At 44.7% G+C, this 22,447-nt stretch overlaps 1 protein-coding gene across 1 annotated transcript in view; it reads left to right on the top strand.

Moving 5' to 3' along the window:
- Positions 1-22,447, top strand: part of OGFOD3 (2-oxoglutarate and iron dependent oxygenase domain containing 3) — a 93,952-nt gene that overhangs the window by 12,768 nt on the left and 58,737 nt on the right. The window contains exons 4-7 of the mRNA XM_019542823.1: positions 3,347-3,422; positions 4,463-4,505; positions 14,364-14,428; positions 15,050-15,106. Of these exons, the coding sequence (XP_019398368.1) occupies positions 3,347-3,422; positions 4,463-4,505; positions 14,364-14,428; positions 15,050-15,106 (241 nt within the window). The remainder of the gene's footprint in view (positions 1-3,346; positions 3,423-4,462; positions 4,506-14,363; positions 14,429-15,049; positions 15,107-22,447) is intronic.

The raw sequence follows: 22,447 nt of genomic DNA, 5'->3' as shown, positions 1-22,447 counted from the left end.
TGGCTAGCACTTCAGAGAACCTGAATTCATTTCTATTTCTGCACTATGAGAAAGTCCCAGTAGTGCAGAATTCTAGTACCTTTTATGACAGGGCAGGCAAAACTTGGTTAATTAGTTCCCATTCACATGCTTATTACAACCTATGGCTGTGAGCTGTACTCTTTAAACCCATACAGTGTCTCCAGGTCTTGCAGTCTTATTATAGATGTTCCAGTATAGGGTGTTGAGCTCTTCTGCACCTGGAGTTAGGTAATAATATGAAAATTCCAGGGTTGGTTTTTGTTTTTTTTTTTTTTTTTTTTTGAAGGAAGTACATAGCCTTTAATGGTTGCAGAGGAAGTCTTGAAAACTTTCCCTGAGTGGGTCCTAGGAATTAAAAACCCTGAATTTATTACTTAAATGTATGACGACTTCTCTGTTCTGACTCTTGAATAACAGAGGTTGGCAATTCTGCTGGACACAGGTTTGTGACTCGTACTGTGGCTTTAGGTTGTCACCTCTATGATGTCTTCAGTCCGTAGTTGCTTCTTTTCTTGTGTAAGGCACTTGAATTTACATTGAATGGAATCTGGAAAACTGCCAGTGTTTCAGTAACTTTGTTTCATTTGTGTTTCAGCACAGTACAGATTCTTGAGGACTTGCTCCCTTCCTCCCTCCTGGAGTTTGAATCTGTAGTTGCCTTTGTTGATGTTTTGCTGAATACTTAGTGTTCTCAGTTAATTGTTTTAGTTGTAACCTGGTTGAATCGTCTTTCCCATGAATTCATTAGTGGCCCTGCCCACTATATTTTTATCTCTGATGGCTTAGGAGAAAAAATAATTTTCAGATATTGCAAGGAGAGATTATTGACTCAGTGTTATCTGGGGTGGCTCAGCCATGAGGATTACTTTTAGGAATAATTGAGGTTTGTGATTGATCTGGCTGATGGAGAGGTTGAAGAAGAGAGAGAACATTTTGTGTGTTGGGGGGTGTGGGGTGGCAGGGAGAAGCTCTTAGTCAGACACGAAGTCCACTGTTCAGAGCTTTAGAGTTTGATATTGAAAGCCCCCTTGTGGAACTAGCAGCCTCCTTTTATTCCCAAAAAGGGAACTGGTAACTAAAATTATTAACAGGTAGGGGCAAAACAGTAGCTTACCCTACTCACATATCTAAATCCTCATTGCTTCTCTCTCCCTTCTGAGCCTTGGGGAAATGGATGGACTTTGCAACATCTCTTGGAGGCCAGCAGATCTACACTTATTTCACACTGTGGTGGAGTGAATTTAAGTAATGCACTCCCACCCTGACAATTGTCTTTTGTTTCTACAGCTTTGGGGTGAGCTTTGCTTTTGGTAGTGCTTGCTCACGGTTCACCTGGTGCTGTTGGATTGCAGAGGAGAATTAATTGATTTTTCAAGAAGTGCTTTGCTCCCTGTTTGTGTAGTCTGGTGAGCAAACAGTCCTTTGGAAAAACTGAGCTGTGAAGCATCAAGTGTGTTGGCAAATGTCAGCAAATACATTAATCTATGGGTTTGTTTTGTTTTTTTTTTTAGGCTTGATGTTTACAGATTTTTTTTCTTTCTTTTTTGGTAAAATGCCAAATCTCAATGAGACTGTGGCTTAGAATTTATTTTTACTTGTTCTTGCCCTATGTCTACTCTGAATTGGCATCGTCTTTCCACAAGAATTTTCATATGCTCTTTGCCTGGGACTTGTAATGCCAATTTCTTTGTTTATTATTGCCAGATTCAGCAAAAGTGAATTTTAAAGGTTGTTTGTGATGTATCTTAAAGCTATGTGCCCTTTCACCGGAAGACTGACATGCAAGCTCTTGTAGAAAGAGCGTCTCAGGATTTTTTTTAAGTCAGCACAGGATATAGAATGTTGTTTGTCCTGTGCTCTCCCTTCCACGCGAGGCTGTTCAAGCAAATTTTGAATGTGCCTCTTTAATTCTCCTGACAACGTTCCCATATAGCTTAGTATGAGTGGAAGCAGCTCTTTTATATGGTTACTCCTTGTTTTTTCCAGTGATTCTGAGAAGAGATGGGATGCTCTTCATTCATTGGAATCTCTGCCTACCAGGCAGCTGATTTCAAGGCTGTCTATAGAAATAGATTTGAATTAGGATCAGTCGCAGAGTCCTCTGAATGATTAGTACATGTGAGTAGCAAGGCCACATTCCTATTGCCTATACCAGGGGTGTCAAACATGCAGTCTGTGGGCCAGATTCACCCCATTGAACTGCTCTGTCCAGCTTTCCAAGCTACCAGAGGGCACTGGAAGTTGGCCCTTTGGGCTTGTTGAGGATGGTCATTGGTGGCATGATTGGCTCACTGCTGCTCAACCCTGCAGTCCTGCTGCCCTGGCCCTTACAGGGCCCTGCCCTCCAACCACCCCCAGAACCTGCACTGACCCCGTTCTTGATGCTGCTGGACCCTGCCATGCTCCCACTTTTTCCCCCCTGTGGACTCCAGGCTGCCACCACACTCTGCACTGGCCTCTGTCCCTGCTAGACCTGCATGCCACTGCTGCTGCCACCAGACCCTGGACTACCTGTGTTGGACTCCATGCAGTTGTGGCTGCCTGACTCTGCACCACCCAAACCAGACTGCACTCTGCTGCTGCCTTAGTAGCCACTGCAGCAGTCCTCATGTCCTGAGTTAGATCTGGTCTGTGGCCCCAATCCGAGGTGCAGTGCTGGCATAGCTGGGTCCCTGTCCAGCTGTGTGGGGCCTCAACCCGATTCAACTATGTGGGACTTGGAAATTTGGTGGTGGTGCAGTGGCATTGTGAATTGCCATCAGTTGCCCATCACAAAATTTCCAGACCCATGGAGAGCCCTGTGGGCTGGATGGTATGGCTCCACTGGCCAGATCTGGCCTGCAGCCTGGAGATTGAGCACCCCTGATTTAAGCCCTTTATTTTGACTTTGTGACAAATTTGTTTCTACAAAAAGCAAAGAGGAACAGAAATGTTCCTATGATTTGTTCTTAGGTTAGTGGGAAGTGTGGTTTATTTTTAAGGGCATTGCACTACGTTTAACCAAAAAGTAGAATTTCTGGCTCACACATGAAGTATAACTTGAAGGTAGGTAGAAACAAAAGGGGAATTGCCTAGTCTATTTTCACTCTGAAAATGAGCAATGTGCACAAGACATCAATAGTGAGAATCAACTTTATACGGGTCAAAATTCTTAGTTTTTACTTTTAATAATGTTAGGACTCTAGGTTCAGGAAGCTCCTTTTTGACTCTGACTGTCTCTTTCAAACAAAACAAATGTTGGGGGAATTGAGAAAATGAGATAAAGGGACTGAAATTCATGATGTGTGTTTTTTGGTAACATAACCTTTTCCTTTTACTTCTCTAGGGTGCACTCCTAGGAAATGTGGAAGAGGCATAACTGATGCATTGATCACTAGAGAGGAAGCTGAAAGAATCCGTAGGTAATTTTTCCCCCCCTGTTTTAGCTTTTTAAACGTCCCTAATGTTAGACTGGAAGAAAGCAGAATTTCAATGATGGTGCTTACAGCCTGTAACTAATTTTAAGCTCGTTAGTTGAAGGACTAAGGCAAATGTTGTAGAGCATTAAATAGCTTTTTTTCAAAGCTGCTTTTTCATTTAGCAATAATCTGGGGCAGACTCTGCCTAATTTAATAGAGGCTAAGGAGAGGAACCCAAAGGCATATGGCATTGCCCTGGATTGAACAGTCTTATTTAAGTTGGCTCATTGTTTTCTGGCAGTCTTTTCCTCTTTTTTGTACTCCTGTCATTTTTTGTGCACCTGAGCTAGAGTTAATAAAGTGCCATAAGCAGGTGGCTTCCTCCATGCTTGCATGTGTGCTGGTGCAGTACTGGCGCAAGTTTGAATATGATACAGTTGAAAGGATAATTTAAAGATAAAAGATCCAATCTTTCTTTGAAAGAGAATAGTATTCACTAAACCAAGCACTAGGCTGTAGTGGTGTAGCCTATGTTATACATCACTGGTTGACTGTAAATGCTGTTTCTTACACTCTCAGCCTTCCTGCTGATATGCAAATGGTATAAATACCTGGTTTCACTTTCAATAGGGCTTGACTCACCAGACAGTAATCTGGTCTTTACCAAAATCTGGGCTTCTAGTTTTGAAAGAAACTAGATTATATTAAATTATTACTGTCCTTTTGAATTCAGATCTGGGCTTCCTCACACTGGACCTGCTTGGACAGGGTCTGCCAGATTTTAGTTTTTAGAGTCTTTGGGTTTTCTAGAAGGAAGCAGAGAATTCCTGACTCTGCAGCTGCCTTTTTTTGGTGGTGTATACTTTTATTTTCATGATTGATGGTAATTGGACAAGCAAATAGTGTCTCGTCTTCCTCACTCATATCCATGACATCTGATGATTTGTCCACTATTTACCAAATGGCTGTGCATTGTAACTGATGTTGTTAAAGGATAAAGAGATCTGACTTCCTTTCTGATATGAGACTTATTTCACCTGCAGAATAGCAGAAAGGGGACTGTCCTTGGGAGGATCTGATGGAGGGGTGAGCAGCATCCTGTTACTTTTTTACATTCTTGTATTGTCAAGGGAAGATTTTAGGTTGTGAATACATATGGGGGACAGGATGTGGGGAGGAGGAAGGATAGAGAATTTCTTCTGATATTGTGACTTGGCAGACTGTTCATGAGAAGATGGTGCTTCCCAGTGTTATGTCCAGGAGCAGTGAAATTCAGGGTCACTTGCATTTTCATTTCCTTATTCCGTGTTACTCAGTTCAGTTGAAACTCTCATATGGTACTATCCAGGATGGTGCGTGGCATTACATTATGTCCCTGGAAGCAGTTAACTACAGCAGAGTTGCATTAATTTGACTCCTTGTTCTTCTAAACTGGGTCTGTAAAATAAACAGTGGTAGCCCCTGCCTAACGATAAGGTTTGTGTAGCACTATGTCTGTTACCTGAAGGAGACTCTGTGAAAACATTGTTTAACAACAGCTCCCCTCCAGCAAACCACCCCAGGTGTTTCTTCCCTTACTCTTCTCACGTTTTATGAGAGCAGAGTCCTTTTGTTTCTGAGGTGTTCATCCACTCTTGTTGCTTGCTTCTCAGCATTATTGGCAGTCTCTTGGCTTGCCTATGTTCTAAGGTGGTTGCTATCAAAGCTGCGTGGCTCAGCCCTGGAGTGGAGATGCGACACCGAAAAATGCAAGGTTCTCCACCTTGGGAAGAAAAACCTGCAGCATCCTTATAGGCTCGGCAGTGCTACGCTGGCTAGCACTATGGAAGAAAGTGACTTGGGAGTCTTTGTTGACCACAAGATGAACATGAGCCACCAATACGATGCTGCGGCTACTAAAGCGACCAAAACGCTGGCTTGCATCCATAGGTGCTTCTCAAGCAGATTCCGGGACATCATTCGCCCCTTGTACTCGGCCTTGGTGAGGCCGCAGCTGGAGTACTGCGTCCAGTTTTGGGCTCCACAATTCAAAAAGGATGTGGAGAAGCTTGACAGAGTCCGGAGAAGAACCATGCACATGATCAGAGGTCAGGAAAACAGACCTTATGAAAACAGGCTGAGTCTTGGGGTTCTTTAGCCTGGAAAAGCAGAGGCTCAGGGTGATCTGATGGCCACCTATAAGTTTATCAGGGGTGACCACCAGGATCTGGGGGAACATCTGTTCACCAGAGCGCCCCAAGGGATGGCGAGGTTGAACAGTCATAAACTACTGCGAGACCATTTCAGGCTGGACATAAGGAAGAATTTCTTTACTGTCCGAGCCCCCGAGATCTGGAACAGTCTGCCATTGGAGGTGGTTCAAGCACCTACATTGAACACCTTCAAGAACAAATTGGATGCTTATGTTGCTGGGATCCTATGACCCCAGCTGACTTCCTGCCCTTTTGGGCGGGGGCCTGGACTCAATCTTCTGAGGTCCCTTCCAGCCCTAACGTCTATGAAATCTGGTAACTGCAGGGGTTTTCGTGCTGTTGTAGCCCCATCAACTTATCAAACAATTGCAGGAAGGTGTGGCTGGAAGGGACCTTACAAGGTCATTTAGTCCAGCCCCTTTGGTCAAGACATGTTTATCCCTGACTAAAACGACCAAGCCAAATGTGTGTCCAACCTGGCCTTGAAAACTTCCTGGGATGGAGATTCTTCAATTTCTCTAAGTAGCCTGTACCAGTGCTTGACCACCCTCCTAGTCAGAAAGTACCTGCTAATTTCCCCTGCTGCAGCTTGAGGCCATTGCTCCTAGTCCTGTCCCCCATGGCCACAGAGAAAAGCCCAGCTCCATTTCTCTAATTGCCCTGTGGGTATTTGAAGACTTATCAAATCCCCTCTTGGTCTACTTTTCTCCGGACTAAATAACCTTAGTTCTTTCAGCCTTTCCTTATCAGTCATACTTCTCAGTCTCTATCATTTTTGGTGCTCTGTGCTGGACTCTTTCCAATGTGTCTGCATCCTTCTTGAAGTGTGGGGCCCAAAACTGGATGCGGTGCTAATTGGCAAGATTTAGGATGTGGATTTAGGATGTGGATGTTTTTAATTAAAGAGGGTTTAGTAGTTGTTGAGCACTAGGATGTGTCTGGTATAAACGTGAAGTTCTTCTGGTGTCTAAAAAGAGGCCTGGGAACCCTTAATAGTTTACATAGGGCTTAGGAGTTATGTCCATGCCTGTAAATAACCTGTCAAGTGCCACAGATGTTAGCGTCTGCGCTTCTTTTAGTCAGTAACCCTGGCTGATCTCTTTGTCAGTGAGAACCGAAGTCTGCAGTCTTTCTTATAACAGTGAAGTTGTTAAGGACACAGCATCACAGACAGTATCCTGACAGTGTGTGTCCTGACGGGACTGGTAACATCTAACCCCTGAGCAGCACTAATGGAGTCCAGTCGAGTCCACCCTGATAACACTGGTGTCTCCCTGAAAACTTACACCCTGAGTCCCCTCAAAATCTACAGCAGTGGCTTGGGGATAAGTTGGTCTTTTTGTCTTGATACTGTGGAGGCAGAGCCCAGTAGCTTAACTGGGTGTGGGAGGTGATGGAGAAAAGGATATAGCCTCCTACCCCCCGGGGGTGTAGGTAGGGGCAAACTGAGCCCTCTCTGTTTGCTTCGCTCACTGGGCAGCTCCTTCCTGAGAGGAAGCAAAAGCTTCCCCTTGGGTTGAGGAACCCTCCCATTAACTGTGATCGCATCCAGTCTGGGGCAGATTTTAAATGGACCTGGGGCAGAAGCTGTGGTGACTGGGAAAACATTTCACCATTAATCTTATGTCAGGAATTGTTCTCTCTCTCCCTTCCACGCCTTACACACGGGGTGCTTCTCTGCATCACCTTGTTACGTGTTCCTCATGGAGCCTCGTTTCTCCCTGGGAAGTGGAGGTGGTGTTGTCTTCTGTTATAAAGACAAGGGGGTGTAGTTTTTTTCCATTGGTTCTGTCACATACCCCAAAAGGCTTAGCTGCACTTGGTTTTAAGATAATCTGGATCCCCTTGGGTCCTTCATGCTTGGCTCCATCTGCTTTCTGCTCGCTGAATGCTGAGGAAGCCTCTGTGCTTCCATTTTCACAGCTCAATCTCCATGTAGTCCATGACATAGCCCATGGGCCAGATCCAGCCCTCGAAGCTATAAGGTGAGCACACTGGTGCAGACCAAGCCTGTGACGTACTGTATTTTCTTGCGTATCAAATATCATCCTTCCAAAATCAGGCCATGTGTATTAAGGAGGGAAACTGAGTTTTTGCTGGAATAGATGCACTGAAGAATAGAAGCAGGGAGGCAGTGCTGCAGGGTGGCTGCTGTGATTCGCCTGCTGCTAGCCTCAGCGAGGGAGGGAAGCAAGTTCAGAGCTGTAATGTTCACCCTCTCACACCCAGAGCTGCAGCAGTCAGGATCCCTGCAGTGTTTCTGCCACAGACCACAAAGCCTGAGCATTTTACCATGTCTGGAAAATTCTTTTTTTCCCCTTCTTTTTGCTTCCCCAGATAAGGTGCATGTCTTATTTGGAGGGATGCTGTGTGAGATGAGATGATACTGCTCTGTTGTTGGAGATGATTATACTGTCACTAACGGGCTCATGAGATTACTCACAAGTGTAAAGACAGGCACCTACTTTAGTATATTACTGAATGAGGACACCAAATTAAAAATTTTAAAAAAAGGGAATGAGCAGAAGGAGCTGGTAGGCTTAAGACCACCCCTGTTCTCTTTTCCATGCAGATATCTTTAGCAGTAAGTAATGAGGGAAGTTGATACAGAGGAGAAGTTGCTTGCAAATTGGGTATCTCTTTTCCAGAAGGTCTCAGTGTAGCTGTTTTTTAATTGGCGTAACTCCAGTGGCATGGAGAAAAAAATATTCGCCTGACAAGAGTTTCTGTGTCCCAGCTTTGGAGCATCCAGAGAGTGACTGGCTTTATGCATCAGTGGGAAGGGTCTGGTGTTACTGAGCAACATGCACTGGCTTGAGCATTTAAAAGAAATTGCTGGGAGGCTTTTGTGGGTGAAAGAGGAGTTAGGAAAGAGGAGAAGGGTGTTATACCTCTTGTGGAATTGTTCCTGCATGCTGTGAATTCACAGTGCTCTATACCCGCTAAGTATGTTACACGTAAAGCACTGTACAGTCCTGAATCCTCACAACAGCCCTGTTTTTATGTAGAATTATTTTCTTTTGCTGAGTACAGGTCAGTTGTTTTCTACTGATGACAACAGACCCTTTTTCTAAAGGAGTGAAGTATTTCAGCGTCTGATGGGAATGGATCTTCTATTTCAGTATTTGCAAATACCACCTTAACTCATATACAGCATGTCATACGTTACGATATCAGCTGATATGATGATCTTTTCGTGCTGATGTTTTATTTATATTTCCTGCTGATGTTACAGTTCAGATGGGTAGACTTTGAATACCAGTAGCACATTTTGTTAAAATTTCCAGTGGAGAGTGCTCATGGGAATCTCTGGGCAGTGTGAGAGATTATTATAGTATATAAAATCATATCTCTTGACTGGCTGCTTTTGCTCATGTTCTGTTGAATGCATGGAGGTGGCTCTGCTTTTCAGCAAATTAATGTTTGATTACTTTTCCTGAAATAAACTAATGTAATTGTTACTTCCCCAAATGTAGCTATCTTTGGTGCAAGTCAAGTTGGGACCCTTGATGTCCTGTCAGACTGATTTTTTTTTTTTTTTTTTAATTGCTTTGGTCCCCACTTCCTTCTCTAGGTTAGGATTTCTGCTTTCCTGAACTCCAGACTTATTCTGGGCCACTTCACCTCTTGGTTGGTGCATAAAATCACAGAACTCCATTGTGATATAAACTCAGTTGTTTGAATCAGAAGCTTCTCTGCTGCTTTGGAGCTGAGATTTTTGGAGAGTTGGAAACTACATTTCTTGGACACTGGAGGAGACAAACAGCACATACAGCTGTTCCCTCCACTCGGAGTCTCTTTTCCGGGTGCGCAGGCCTGGGCTAAGAACAGCTTTACTGCAGGTAGTAATTTCTCTTCTTTCTCCCAATTTCTCTCTTGAAGCTTGGAGAGCCCCTGAGTTATTGCCAGCTACTTATTTCCCAGGCCCTCTGTTACATTCTTTTTGCCCCCCCCCCCACCTTTTTTTGTCCCACCTGTTCCCTACAGGCTGGAAATTGATACAGTCTGTCTTTTATTAAGCATCTTACTGCAACTGCATAAGTAAAGTCAGTGCCCATTAATAACAATTCATCAGGCTCTGGTGCTCCCAAGTGGTTATTGGTGTTGTTGGGAGTGTTGTTTGAAAACCGAATAGGAACAAAGCTGCTGGTTAAGCAGCCATTGCTGTGACTGGGTGTTTCTGCACACAGGTGCTGACTACAGCTGTCGCTCACTCCCTGGCGGGCAGTATGCATCTTCCGTTTTGGATTGCGTCCCTTTCAGTTCTGTATCAGTGTTGCTTAGACCAGTCCTTTCCCTGGACGATTAGGGAACGGGCTCAAAGCTTCTGTTGTTGATTCAGTGTTGTTTTTTCTGAGCCTTGCCGTGTGGCTCACCAGTGCTCACTTGCTCTGAATTTATCACTTTGAAGGTGCTTCTTAATTCCTCGTAAACGATTATAAGGGTCTAGCTGATGGACGCCAGTCCCTGTACACCTTTTGTAGCCTGCCTGTGCATGATCTTTGGTCAGGCGTGTAAGATCATGCTATCAGTGCATTTTTTAAGGTTTCTGCAAGGAACTGACCATATCTTATTTCTTTTCTTTGGGAGGAATAAGGAAGGGGTTCTGACACTTGGTCACAAACCCAAGCGGTGTTGTGGCTCTTAAAAATGGTCTTGTGAACCTTATGGAAATTCATTTATAAAAGGTGAGCTTCCATCAGAATTCAGTTAGCAATCCATAAAGGTTGTGAACTGCCGGATTATGGTATGAGTTATTTGAGGAAAGTTTCAGAATAATAGTGGTAATAAGCAGGGGATCAAAGCAAGATTTACATCATATGAAATCTAGATCAATTTAAGTGAACAAGAAGCATTTAGTTTGTATCCAAAGCACATGTGCCTCATGTACTGGAGCAAAATATTGTTTTGGGCTTCCTCAATAACTGTGGTACCTTGTGCTCTCTGGTGTCTGGCTGGCAGCTTTCAAATTTTGCATAGGTAGATGAGTCAGACTTGTGATTTCATATATGATGAACCTAGTCTTCAGAAGAATTACGCATCACCATAGATGGATGCATTCTTCATCCTCTGCATCTGTTTTAAAAATTAAGGTGGAGGTTGAAACACGGGATTGTTTTATGAATCTGAGCTTGTCTGCTTGTAGTTGTAAACAGGAGTGTCTGGCTTTGTGGAGGCGTAGCTGGTGATGTAGAACTGACTTTCCTTTTCACCTTTAAGCTCAAGCATGTGAAAGCTGGTATGGAAAAGATCAGGGGAGCTCATGCAGGCACTGAGTCTTGCCAGACTATGCATTTAATACCAGGGATATGTTTTGCCTTTTGAGGGCAGTTTGTGCCTCTGTTCCTTTCAAATGATCTCTTTCTAAAATACCCATTTGCCAAATGCATAAAGACAGAATTTCTGGGGTAGAGAACAGATATTTGTTTGAGCATCTATTTTAACAGATCTTGATCAAATCAGGCATGAAGTATGCCCTTTATTCCTTGCTTTAAAATAGGTGGAGAGCTGCTTTTGTCATCCTTGGCTGAGAAATGCTCAGTGTGTGCAAGCTTCATTTGAATTGTCTTCTGCGATATGACTTAGGACCCCTGACAAAGTTGAAGAGTAGGAAAATGCTTATATTTATTTTTTGTTCTTTTAAGGAAAGCACAGTTGCCTTGTACTAGGACTTCTGTGTAATGAGTTCTTGGCTCCAAAGGTATGTGCATGCGTGGAAGTCTTAGCAACATTTCTACCATCTCTAGACATTCATAGAGATTTCAGCCTGGCAGAGTAGAGTTGAAATGAGGACTAAAGTCAGGATGTTAAGGTGTGAATGCACTCCTATCACAGGCTTCCTCCAGCCTATATTTGTAAATGTAGAAAATGGTGCCGAAAGGTCAGTAAGTGCTTAATGTTCTAAGGTGACTTCAGCACAGAGATGTGGTTCAGTTTCTTTTCAGGACAGCACCTGAACAAATAGAAGCTCTGTGTCCCTATATAATCAAGTTCCCTTCTGGCATTCAGTCGTTGCAAAGGCAGGCCTGAGGAATACTCATTCTCCTCTCAGCTCCCTTTTCAACCCACGCCATCTGGCTTTCTAGGCCTCCTGTTGCAGCCGTTATTTTTTCAGCTGTGAATGTCTTCCATTTTGTGGGGAGTCTTTTCATTAGCCAAATTGATTGTTTGAGATTCCCTGCAGAGCTGCAAGCATGTTTCTCCTTTTTCATGGGGACTGATGCCGAATCCACTAGGAATCCCCTGTTTCAGCTCTTGGTATTTGAAGCCCCCTAGCTGGGTCACTTGTTGCAATATGGCTACCTGCAGGGCCCTTTTCTGGCATGGTCCCCAGGGTTGATGAAACTGTCTAAGGTTCAGGCGTAGGAGGGCATGCAGCTACACTGGGAGCCGAAGCCCAGCTTCTTAGCATTCCCACGTCAGTGTTCTGAGCAACTACCTAAGCATTGCTAGGCTGTGTCTTGCGCTGGGAGTGCAAATAATATTAAGTCATGATGAAAATGTGGCAGTTATCTCTAAGGAGAGGAGGCCATCAAAACCGGACTCTAGGTCACGTTCTGTCAGGAGGATGGAGTTCAAAGTTCTGTCAGGGCATATGACCTACTCCGATTGCTACTGTGGCCTGGAACCTATGGAAATGGATTGATTGCTCTTAAGACCTGTCAGGCATGTAGCAGAGTTCCATGGTCTGTTGCTTTTGAGGAAGGCAGGGTTACTTAATGATTTTATAAGTCAGAGGATGTCAATATTATTATTTATTTAGGTAGTAACAGGTTTAACTAGCTATTGCCACTTGGGATCCTGTTCACACTGAAAATATCCATTAAATGAATTGGCTTTTATATTGGGATCAGCTCATCAAACTAAGCATTAGAGGTGCAGCAATACATTGGTTCATAGTCTATCAGCACTGATAAAAGCGAAATTGACATTATTGGCAATCAGCTGATAAATACTGCGTGCAGATCGAGGCCCCTGTGGTGAGGAAATGGAGTGGGGCTGGGGCTGGGGAAGGGACACGTGCTGCCCAATTAGGGTGTGGGATGGAGCTGGCAGCTTGTCTGGGGGTGGCTCCCACCACTGTGCAGACCCCCAAGAGAGGCATGGGGGGTATGTGCCCTCTGGATCAAAGGGGCAAAGGCAGGCTGTTGCTGCTGCTGTGTGCTCAGAGCCGGGGGTACTCCAGCCTCCTCTTCCTGTCAGCTGCACTTGGGATGGGTGGTGGCACCACTGAGAGGGAGGCTATGGGGGGGCTACAGTTACCCTAGAATTTGCCATAGCTCTCCCCTCCTTCCAGTGCCACTGCTTCCCGCACGGCCCGGCCTGAATGCAGCCACCGGAAGAGGTTGAATCAGCCCCAGCCCCGAGCACACAGCAGCAGCCCACCTTTGCCCTGTTCCCAGATCTGGGGGTACATGCCCCCTATGCCTCTCCTGAGGGTGCATACAGTGGTGGAAGCTGCCCCCCTGCCCCTCTGTGCTCCCTGGATGAACTGCTGGCTCTGTCCCACGCTCTGGCCCACCCCGGCTAGGCAGTGCCTGCCCTTACCCCTGCCCCAGGCTCATCCCCAGCCAGACTCCCTTCCTCACCACGGGGGGCCTTAATCGGCCCCCTCCATGTCCCTTCCTTGCAATAGACTTACCAGCTGGGTGCTGCTCTCCATACTACTAGGCTGCATCTCGGCAGTTGGATTGGTATAGGGTGATATGGCAGATCAATAATTGGTCCTCAGTATCAGCTCAGAAAATCTTCCTCAGTGCACCCTTACTAAGCACATGTTCCTTGGTCAGTGTGAGCCAGAGAAAAATTGTTACCAGATATTGAATATATTATCCAATATTTTTGAGCACCAAGGAAGAGGTACCTTTCTAGTCAGGAAAAAGTGAATATTTTCTTACTGCCTTTGGTCCTGGAGCAGAATATGAGGTAGACTAAGGAAATAGGCTGAATTTTCAGAATTTGAGGTTGAGAAGAGGTTTTTAAAGTGTTAAAATTAAAATGTAAATTAAGTGTAAATTAAAATGTTAGAATTGCCTTTGTCACATTTGAGTCTAACAGGATTTCATTTTTGGCTTCAGAAACATAACTGTTCTTTTCAAACAGACTTTCTCCATGATGAGTGAGGTGCATGAGTGGCTTGTGGAAAACTTAGTTTCACTTTTGGGAGGGAAAAGAAAGGTTTAACTGGACAAGAATTAGAGGCTGGGAAAAGAATAGATACAAAGCTGTCCTGGCTACTTATGCCCCTTTCACTTTGGTGTTACTGCAGTGTCTAAACATTTCACAAATATTCATTAGTTTATACTTCCACAGGCCCCAGTTGGAAGGGGAAATAGAAACATCAGCATTTTGATGAATTTACAAAGAAGGCTTGAGGAACAGTGAAGGTGGCTTGCTTGAGGTTATGCAGGGACTGTATGGCAAAATCAGGAATTGAACCCGAATGTTCACAGTCCTGATTTAGTACTTTAATTGTAGGACCATCCTTTTCTTCTTAAACAGTCAACTGGTAGGAGCCTTATAAAGATCTAAGGTGGAACAGATTTTGAAATCCTGCATCAGTTTTGAAAACAAACTTTATTTAGAAGGTGGAGGGAAATAGCATTCAATTTAGGGTAGTTTATTGAAAATATGATTACATTTAAAGATGGCATAAACTTTTCAGCACTTACCAATATATATTTTGTTTTTTTCCCCCCTCCCCCAACTGCTATCTCTCTACTCTGTCTCCTATGTGTGTCTCCTTTCCCAGGCTTCAATCTTGGATTTGCACTCTGGAGCACTTTCACTGGGGAAGCATTTTGTTAATTTGTACAGGTAACAGGTTGTGCCTTGCTCTCTGTCCTCTGTCATTTTACAGCCTGAGCACTCTGTTCCTTTTCCAGTTGAAAAAGGACTTCCATTGTGGGGGGTGACAGATGACTCTACCGGGGTTTGTAGGATTCTTTGCTGTCTCTTGTGTCCTTGTGAAAAACTTCTGTGGCATCAAATCTGATATAACTGTTGAATTGGATTGGACCTGTAGGAAGCAATTTGTAATTTATTTGTAGGATTTGCTTTTCAAGCATTGGGTAACTGTTAATGGCTCTTGCACAGTTCTTGAGCTATAGCTTTTTGAGTAGCTGGGGAAACGCAGGGAATTTTGCACCAGTTTTCTAAAATGGAATTCCCATTCTTATTTTATGGTATGTAGATGGGAGAATTTTTGGGCCCAGTAATGCTGTCACTGTATCTTAAATCTTTTAGTAATATCCTGTAGCAGTGCCTTTCTTTACTTGTTGAGTTCAAACAATGGGATGGGTTATGGGTCCCTTGTATCAGTTTAATTTATTGGTACTTTGTGAAAAAGACAAAGCAGAGATAAGGGTGGGAAGATGTAAACTGCTAATGCATTATGGTTCATAATGCCTCTTCTTAAACTCCTTCTTAATTTTGCAGGTACTTTGGGGATAAAATTCAAGATGTCTTCACAGAAGAGGATTTCCAGTTATACCGGTAAAGAAATTCAGGAGTTAGAGAATGAACCAGGAAATATAATTTGGGGGGGGTTAACCCTTACATTGCCCTTGGAGTTGGATTTAGCCATGTTGTTGATGTGGCCTTCATGAATTGGTGCCTCAGAATAGTCATATTTATAAAGATGAGAAAGCATGGGCTGGAGAAAATGGATAACAGCATCCGTTGGCGATCCATGATGAGTTGGAAGAGAGCCACTTCATCAAACCAAATTCGATCAGGGTATGGGGTAACAAGAAATGTAAATGTAAACAGAGCAATGGTAGTTACTACCCATTCCCCTGTGGTATGACATTAAATGACCTGAAAAACACTGACCAATTGCTTCAAAATATATTCTTTGCACTGGGCTGCCTTAGGCCTCCATGTATTCCATCGTCAAAAATAAGAACCTGTTCCAGTTTTACTGAAGTGAAGGTCAACCAAAAGATTCAGTGAACAGTAAAAACTGTGTTTGGCCATCTAGTCTCCTGCTGCACACTGTATTAATAGTGGGTAAAAATTTCATCTTAGTAAACCATGACTTGAGAAATTCAGAACCCAAGTAGAACTGTCCTGTGGACCTGCTCAAATAACCAGTAGGGAAGCTTTTCCACTTAAATCTGAAGGCTAAAATTGTAGAGCTCTTGCATTGTAGCTAAGGTCTAAATCACTTTTAACACTTGGTTCCATTTTTTTCAGTTTATTCAGAAAAACATTTGAGCTATGGAATATAACACGTCCTTGTAGTTCTCCTAACTTTCTCTCCCCTAAAAGGCATTCCATAGACGAATGTGAGCACCCTCTAGTGGTTGAAGTTGGTCAAGACTGAAGTTCGCACAAAGGCTAATCCAGTATTTCTCAATCTTTTTACACTAAACAAAGCTTCTCTAGAGGCTGGTTGGTGCCCAACAACCCTTCAGTGGTGCCGCAGGCTGCTGCACAATATTATTGTGCAGCACCCTGCGGCACTGCTGAAAGGATCTTGCAGCACCCAAGGGTGTCTGCAAACTTGGTTGAGAATTGCTGTGCTAATAAATATTTGTTTTGGCTTTTGGATTAAGTATCCCTATCTTTTTTGGAGCTGTGGTATTCTTACAGTTTTGACTGGTTTAACTTGACCACTTTAGCTAATATTTGTCTAATATGGCTGGGTTTCTAGATGATAGCCGTTTAAACTTGAACTTATTCATATTCTTCCCAGTGCATAGCAATAACCTGATGAGTTTCTAGGGTTTCTTTTTTATAGCTTTTCCCATTCTATAAAATCGGAAATCCCCAAGAATGGTATATGTACTGTATATATGTGCTTTCTTTACTGGGGGATTAAGATAGCGGCTTAGAACAGGACAGTGATTCTCAACCAGGATTTTGTGAGATCCTTTTAAGGGTAATGTGTGTAGCTCCTGTGTGAGGAACTAAGTGCTCTCTTCCACCCCCCTGCCCCCATCCTGCAGACAAGTGGTGCTCACAGCTGTTCCCCTGAGAACTCTGCCTGTTTTCCCATCCCTCTTGGAAGCCTGTGGGCAGGCTGCTCCCATGCTTTGAGCAGTGTATTCTGCCATGGGCAGGCAGGTGGATATGGGGCCATGGAGCTGCATTGTTTATCCCAACTGAACATCCCCTGCTTCTTCCATGCTCCCAGGACTGGCAGGAGAGGCCACAAAGGTAGGTAGTTTTGGTTGCTGGTACTTGATACTCCATAGGAGCAGCCTCAGTAGCAGGGGCCATGCTTGCTGCCTCAGATACAGACTAGAGTAGTGGTCACCAAACTGGATCTCGATCCACCGGTAGATCTTGGAGTCCATCCAAGGCTGGGGTAGGAGGCTGAGTGCCTGTGTACATGTACACACACTCCCCAGCCCAGCAGATCAGTTTGTGGGCGAGGGAAGGGATGGGGACTAGATTGAGGCCGCCGTGGTGAGGGACAGTGCCGCAGAGGCAGGAGCAGGGGTAACTTGAGTGGATCCCTGGCTGGATGGGACTTAACCTGCTGGGGACACGCACTCCCAAATAATTTTTTCTTCTTCTGCCTCAGTCTGCCCCCCTCACCCCCTTCCCGCCCCACAGACTTACCTGCTTGGGGTGCGGGGGGACAGGGACAGTGACACACAGAAGACCTCGGGTTGCTTTTAAATGCTAAATGTGATCTCATAACTAAAAAGGTTGGAGACCACTGGACTAGAGGGAGGGCAGGTGGCAGAGGCACAGCAGGCTGAAATTGTGCTCCTGCCCCCCTCACTTAGCATCAGCTAGATTCTAGTTCTCTAAATTCAGAAAAGGTAGGTAGGGGGATGCCTTGAAGCTGAAAGGGTTGAGAACCACTAGTACAGGAACTTGTAGTTAGTACAGAAAATGTTTCAATCTGCCACAGAAAAGGCACAAACATCATTTTCATAATAAATGCATTTGTTCTTCTTAATGGCACTACTTTATCCCAGACTCCAGTAGCCTGTATCTGTAATGGATTGTTGCAAGCTATTCTCAGGAGCGTTTATCTTCATTACTTTAATTTACCTACAAAGATCTGTTTAAAAAATATGACACCCTGGAGAGCAATAACTCAATAGAATGCATGTCTTAGTGTTACTGATTACAACAATAACAAAGCAGAGCTGACATTATGAGCCAGGAGTCTGGTTTCTAAACTGTTTCTGTGTCAAAATACTGCTGCTTCAGAATCAGTTTTGATTCCCTACCTCATGCTTTATCCACCAGCTCCCAAGTATATGACAGTCATTTCTCTTGTTGGATAGAGTCTCTGTATCTTTACCCAGAACAGGACTGTAGAATCAGCATACTCGGTGCAAAGGCTATTCCAGCAGTGGCATTGGCAGATAATTGTAGCAGCGGGGCTGGTGCATTGTTTTTAAACCTCACTGGAGTGAAGACTGTGGCAAACTGTCAGAAAGCCAGCGGGTGCTGCCCTTCCCCACCATCCTCATTCAACTTTTATGATCTTTTATTAGAAACCTTTTGGTTATAGAAGCACTTTATTTTCTCATTTGTCATTGTCACTGTCTTTCATTGGGAATAGCGCACACATCAGTAAAAGGACCGAAAGATTAGTGTAGTTTGATTGGAGTACTGTGGATGTGTCTCTCATCGGGGCCAAAATTTTATTTGGTGTACACACTCTTCTAACTCTTGTTTCTTAGTGAGCTGGTATTGCTGTATATTTTACAGAAGGCCTAATGTAGTGTTTATCCTTCTTGGTTCCTCAGATCCTGTATTTGTTGATGGCCAGTACTCTTAGGCTGCAAACTAACAAAGAGTGCTGATTTAATGTGTCTTGTTCTTGGACTTTAGCTTAACTACTGACTTCTTTTTTATCTCTTCAAAGTGTTCTGCCCATTGTCTCTCAGAATAGAGGGGACTCTGGTACCTTCTTTCTTGTAATGTCACCACTTCGTTCTTCCCCATGTTTGTCCTAAAAATCCCCAAGATTGTCCAGTGTATCACAGTATCATCCTTGCCATATTCTAAGAAATTGCTGAAGGGTTACTTTCAGCAGAAATCCTTGGGATTTTTCTGTTTTTACTTAAGCTGCTCGCTTGAATTCAGTTATTGGCTATCATTTGTGCTAACAGTGCTGTTTCCAGTGCATGTGATCAAAGCAGAAATACATCCTGAGTAGTTGGAATATAATCGTTGTAACCTGACTCTTTACTTTTCATTTTAGAGAAAACATGAATTAGTTTGCATTGACAGTCAAAGTGCAATATAATTTGTAGAAAGAGGGCTTTGTAGAGTCTCAAATAATTTTACGTATTTCATAAACTATTTAGGTTGTATCTGGAATGGCAATAAGGAGAATGGGAGCAAAAAAATTTAGTTGGGCATGTAAGCTTGATGCATGTTTGGCAAGCATGATGATAACCCTGTTTGAGGTCCAGGAAGGGTGGGCAGTTATTTTGGGCCAAGGGCCACCTACCCAGTTTTGGCAAGCTGTTGACGGCTGTGTGGGTAGCCGTGCCCTTGACAGGTGCCCCACCCCTTGGTCACCATCTTGGGAGCAATGTCCCAGGGTCAGACACCGGTGGGGCCCAGAGTGGGGCACAGGCTGGCAGGGGTCTATGGAGCTGGGCTGGGCTGCACCAGCAGGTAGAGGGGGGAGCTGGCCTGGCTGCATAGAGGCCCTGCCCGCCGGGACCCTGTACCCCTGCCAGCCTGCTCTGGGCCCTACTGGTGCTGGCCCTGAGACACCAGTGCAGGCCTCATGCTTCTGCACCTGCTCACTCCCAGTGCCCCCCCCCCAGCCCCATGGTACAGGTGGGGGGCAGCACGCAGCCACCACCCCCTGCTTGCCGGCAGGGAATGATCTGGTGCGGAGCATGGGGAAAAGCGGCCCTTCGCCTGCGGTCACTGCTGGAGCTGTTCCGCCCTGCACTGCAGCCGCTCACAGCCTACATGGGGCTGCCTGTGCCTGCTCAGGACAGCCCCACACGGGCTGCAAGTGGCTGCAGCAGGGAGCACCAGCCACGGGGCGGGGGAGGAGACGCCTTTCCCCGTGTTCCACGCCAGTTCGTCTGCTGCCCTTCCCACCCCCCCGTTTACCTGAGGTTCCTGTGCCGCGGCAGCCATGTGGGCCCAGACCAGAAGCCAGAATTTTTTTAGGGGCCCCACAGGCTGGATAGAATGGCCTTGTGGGCTGGTTGCGGGCCATATTTTGCCCACCCATAAAGTAGACTGACAGAGAGAGACTATAGGTCAAGCAGAGACACCATTTCCGAAATTAGCGCACAAAGTAAGTTGATAAAAGGGATGCAGTGGATTTTAGATAAATTGTGAACAAAGAAAATTTACTGTCTGGAAAATTTAAATTCCAGAAAATCAGTTTACATTGGGACTATTCTAGGAAGCATCTTCACCTTTGAAAGATATCTCACTGTCATGAAATATGGGTAGACACTTGATCCCAGCACACTATAGATTAATTTGCTGTCATAAAGTGAGACTAGCAGATGTTGTTGTATTCTAAGTAGAATGTAGCTGTCCCATACATGCACATTTGCCAGCCTGCTCGGGAGAGATGCTGCCTGAACATGGCATATGTGAGAGGAAAGGTGCCGTCTGTAACTGTTCCAAAGCACACCGCTGCCCTATGGCATCAGCTCTGTCAACGGATTTTTTTGTCCATTATATTATGTCATATTATGTATGAAACGGGATTTTTCCATCATTTCTGCTACAGCGAGACACTCAAAGAAGGTATTTTTAGAGTAAATCAGTATTTGGCAGCTTTTGGCCCTTTCCTGAAGGAACCAAAGAGTTTACTGATTTTCTTCCAGATACGTAGCTTGGCTTACTTTGGATTGCAACTGAACACTGCTCTTGTGTAGATTTCCCTTGAATATGAGGATAGTGAGGTCAGAGAGGGAGTGGTGGTTCTGTGAGAAATGTGTTCCTAAGGCTGGTACATGTTGTACGGCTTGTGTCCCCCTGACTGGTGTCCTACTCCCTGGTGACGTCAGAGTGGGGTCCTAAGTTAGCACCACCTGCATGTTCTGGTTGCTGTTCCTGCTTGTTGGCTATGACTAAATGATGTTCTTCTCGGGAGACAGTTGATGGCAGGTGGCTTGTGGGATCCCACATCCTGGTTTCTTTGTGGGGCTCGAACATATCCTTTACCCTGCCCTTACCACATCCAACAGCAGAATTGACATTGGTGTCCTGAGGGCATATTTACAGATGATTACTTCTCATCTGGAAGTCCTGCAGTTGGGGGTATGAGAGACCTGGCTGCCGGCTCCTCGTAGGCCATCCCTGGCTGCGAACTGAGGTCGCTGCAACTGAACTTGCCTCAGTCTTGATGCTAGTGTTCTTGTAAAGAAAAATCCAGAAACAAACGTCACTGAAAATCAATCGGCGTCTGCTGGTGTGGGCCCTGGGTTGTGCTCCCTGAGGCCCACAGGCCCCTGGCTTGGGTGCCTTTTATTTTCTTCTTTAAGCTGTGCTCTGTGGGCTCAGCAGCTTCCCACTGCACCTTCACAGCCTTAATATGGACCCTCCAATGGGTCACCGCCCCTTCCCACCTCAGCCCTGTCTGACCTGAGGCTGGGTCTGACTGGGTTGCTCCTGCTGCCCCTCCAGCCTTCCGTCTTGGTGGCCCTGGTCTGTTCCCTGCTGCGTGCTAGCCCCTTGTTTCCTCTGCCGCTGACCGCTTTGGCACCTGGCTCTGCCCCAAGCTTCTGCCCCTCCATGGGTTCCCCCATGTTGTGCCTCTCCTGCAGCACACGGCCTGCTCCTGCTGGCCTCTCCTGCGTGCCACTTCCCTGCCTTGCTCAGCGGCATTTTGCAGCCCCGTCCTGGGGCCTCTTTCTCAGGTGTCTCCCTTCCTGGGGTGTGCTCTAGGGCTGTGCGAAACGTCGGTCACTGATTCGATTTGGCAGAGATTCGGCCCAATTTGGCAGCTGAATCTGAATTAAATTAGGAAACTCTTTAATCTCTCCGAATCAAATCAGAACCCTCCAAATCGATTCGGAGAGATTCGATGATTTGGACATAGACACAACTTTAAGTGTATTTTCTACGTACCTCAAGGTACCAGATGACTTGTGAACGATTTTTCTTTCAGGAGGCTCATGAAAAGATTGGCATCTTGAGGGCCCATTTTTGTTCCCATAGGTGTGCCCATGGTTTAGAAGAAGTGATGACTGTTGAAAGTGAAGTTGTGGGTGAGGATGCAGATGATGATTTGTGTGATGTTGTTGCACAGCTGAGTGTTCTTGAAGGGCTTTCCGTCAAGCAGCTGTGCCTTCATAATGTGGGATATTAGTGAACAGGCTGGTGACATCCATGGTTACAGGTATGGCTTTCATAGGAAGGTGGTTGATGATCTAGATTCTGTTAAGAAAATCTGTGGTGTCTTGTAGAAAGTTTACTCTTTGAGTGACAAGTGGTCATTCAAAGAGCAGTATTTCTATCTCTCACTGTCCTTTTTTTTTTTTTTTTCTCAATATTTATATTGAGAAATATAGAAGTTTCTTTACGTAATGTTTCATTTTCTTCTTTAGTTTTGTTGTGGGTTCAATCCATTTGGTTTGACCCATCCCACATTTGTAGGAAGTTCATATTAAATACAGATTTGGTTTAAAATAACTTTCATGTCTTGACTTGATTATGAGTTTCTTGGTGTTTCTAGGTTTAGGGCTTTTTTAATATTCAGCTAAATAATATAACTTGCAAAGTACATTTTCAGGCCCCTGTGATAGCTATACAGGTGGAATAAGGTGGAATGGGAGTCTGTGGAGTATATTGCATGAATCTGTGTCTTACCAGCTCTTCATCTCATTTTGAAATATTACCGGAAAATATGTCTTTTTATTTTCCATGGTATAA

This window comes from Crocodylus porosus, unplaced genomic scaffold (genome assembly GCF_001723895.1).
Source record: "Crocodylus porosus isolate Cpor-Errol unplaced genomic scaffold, CroPor_comp1, whole genome shotgun sequence".
Lineage (NCBI taxonomy): Eukaryota > Metazoa > Chordata > Crocodylia > Crocodylidae > Crocodylus > Crocodylus porosus.
Note: the sequence above shows the minus strand (reverse complement) of the source record. Positions and strands in the feature narration are given on the sequence as shown.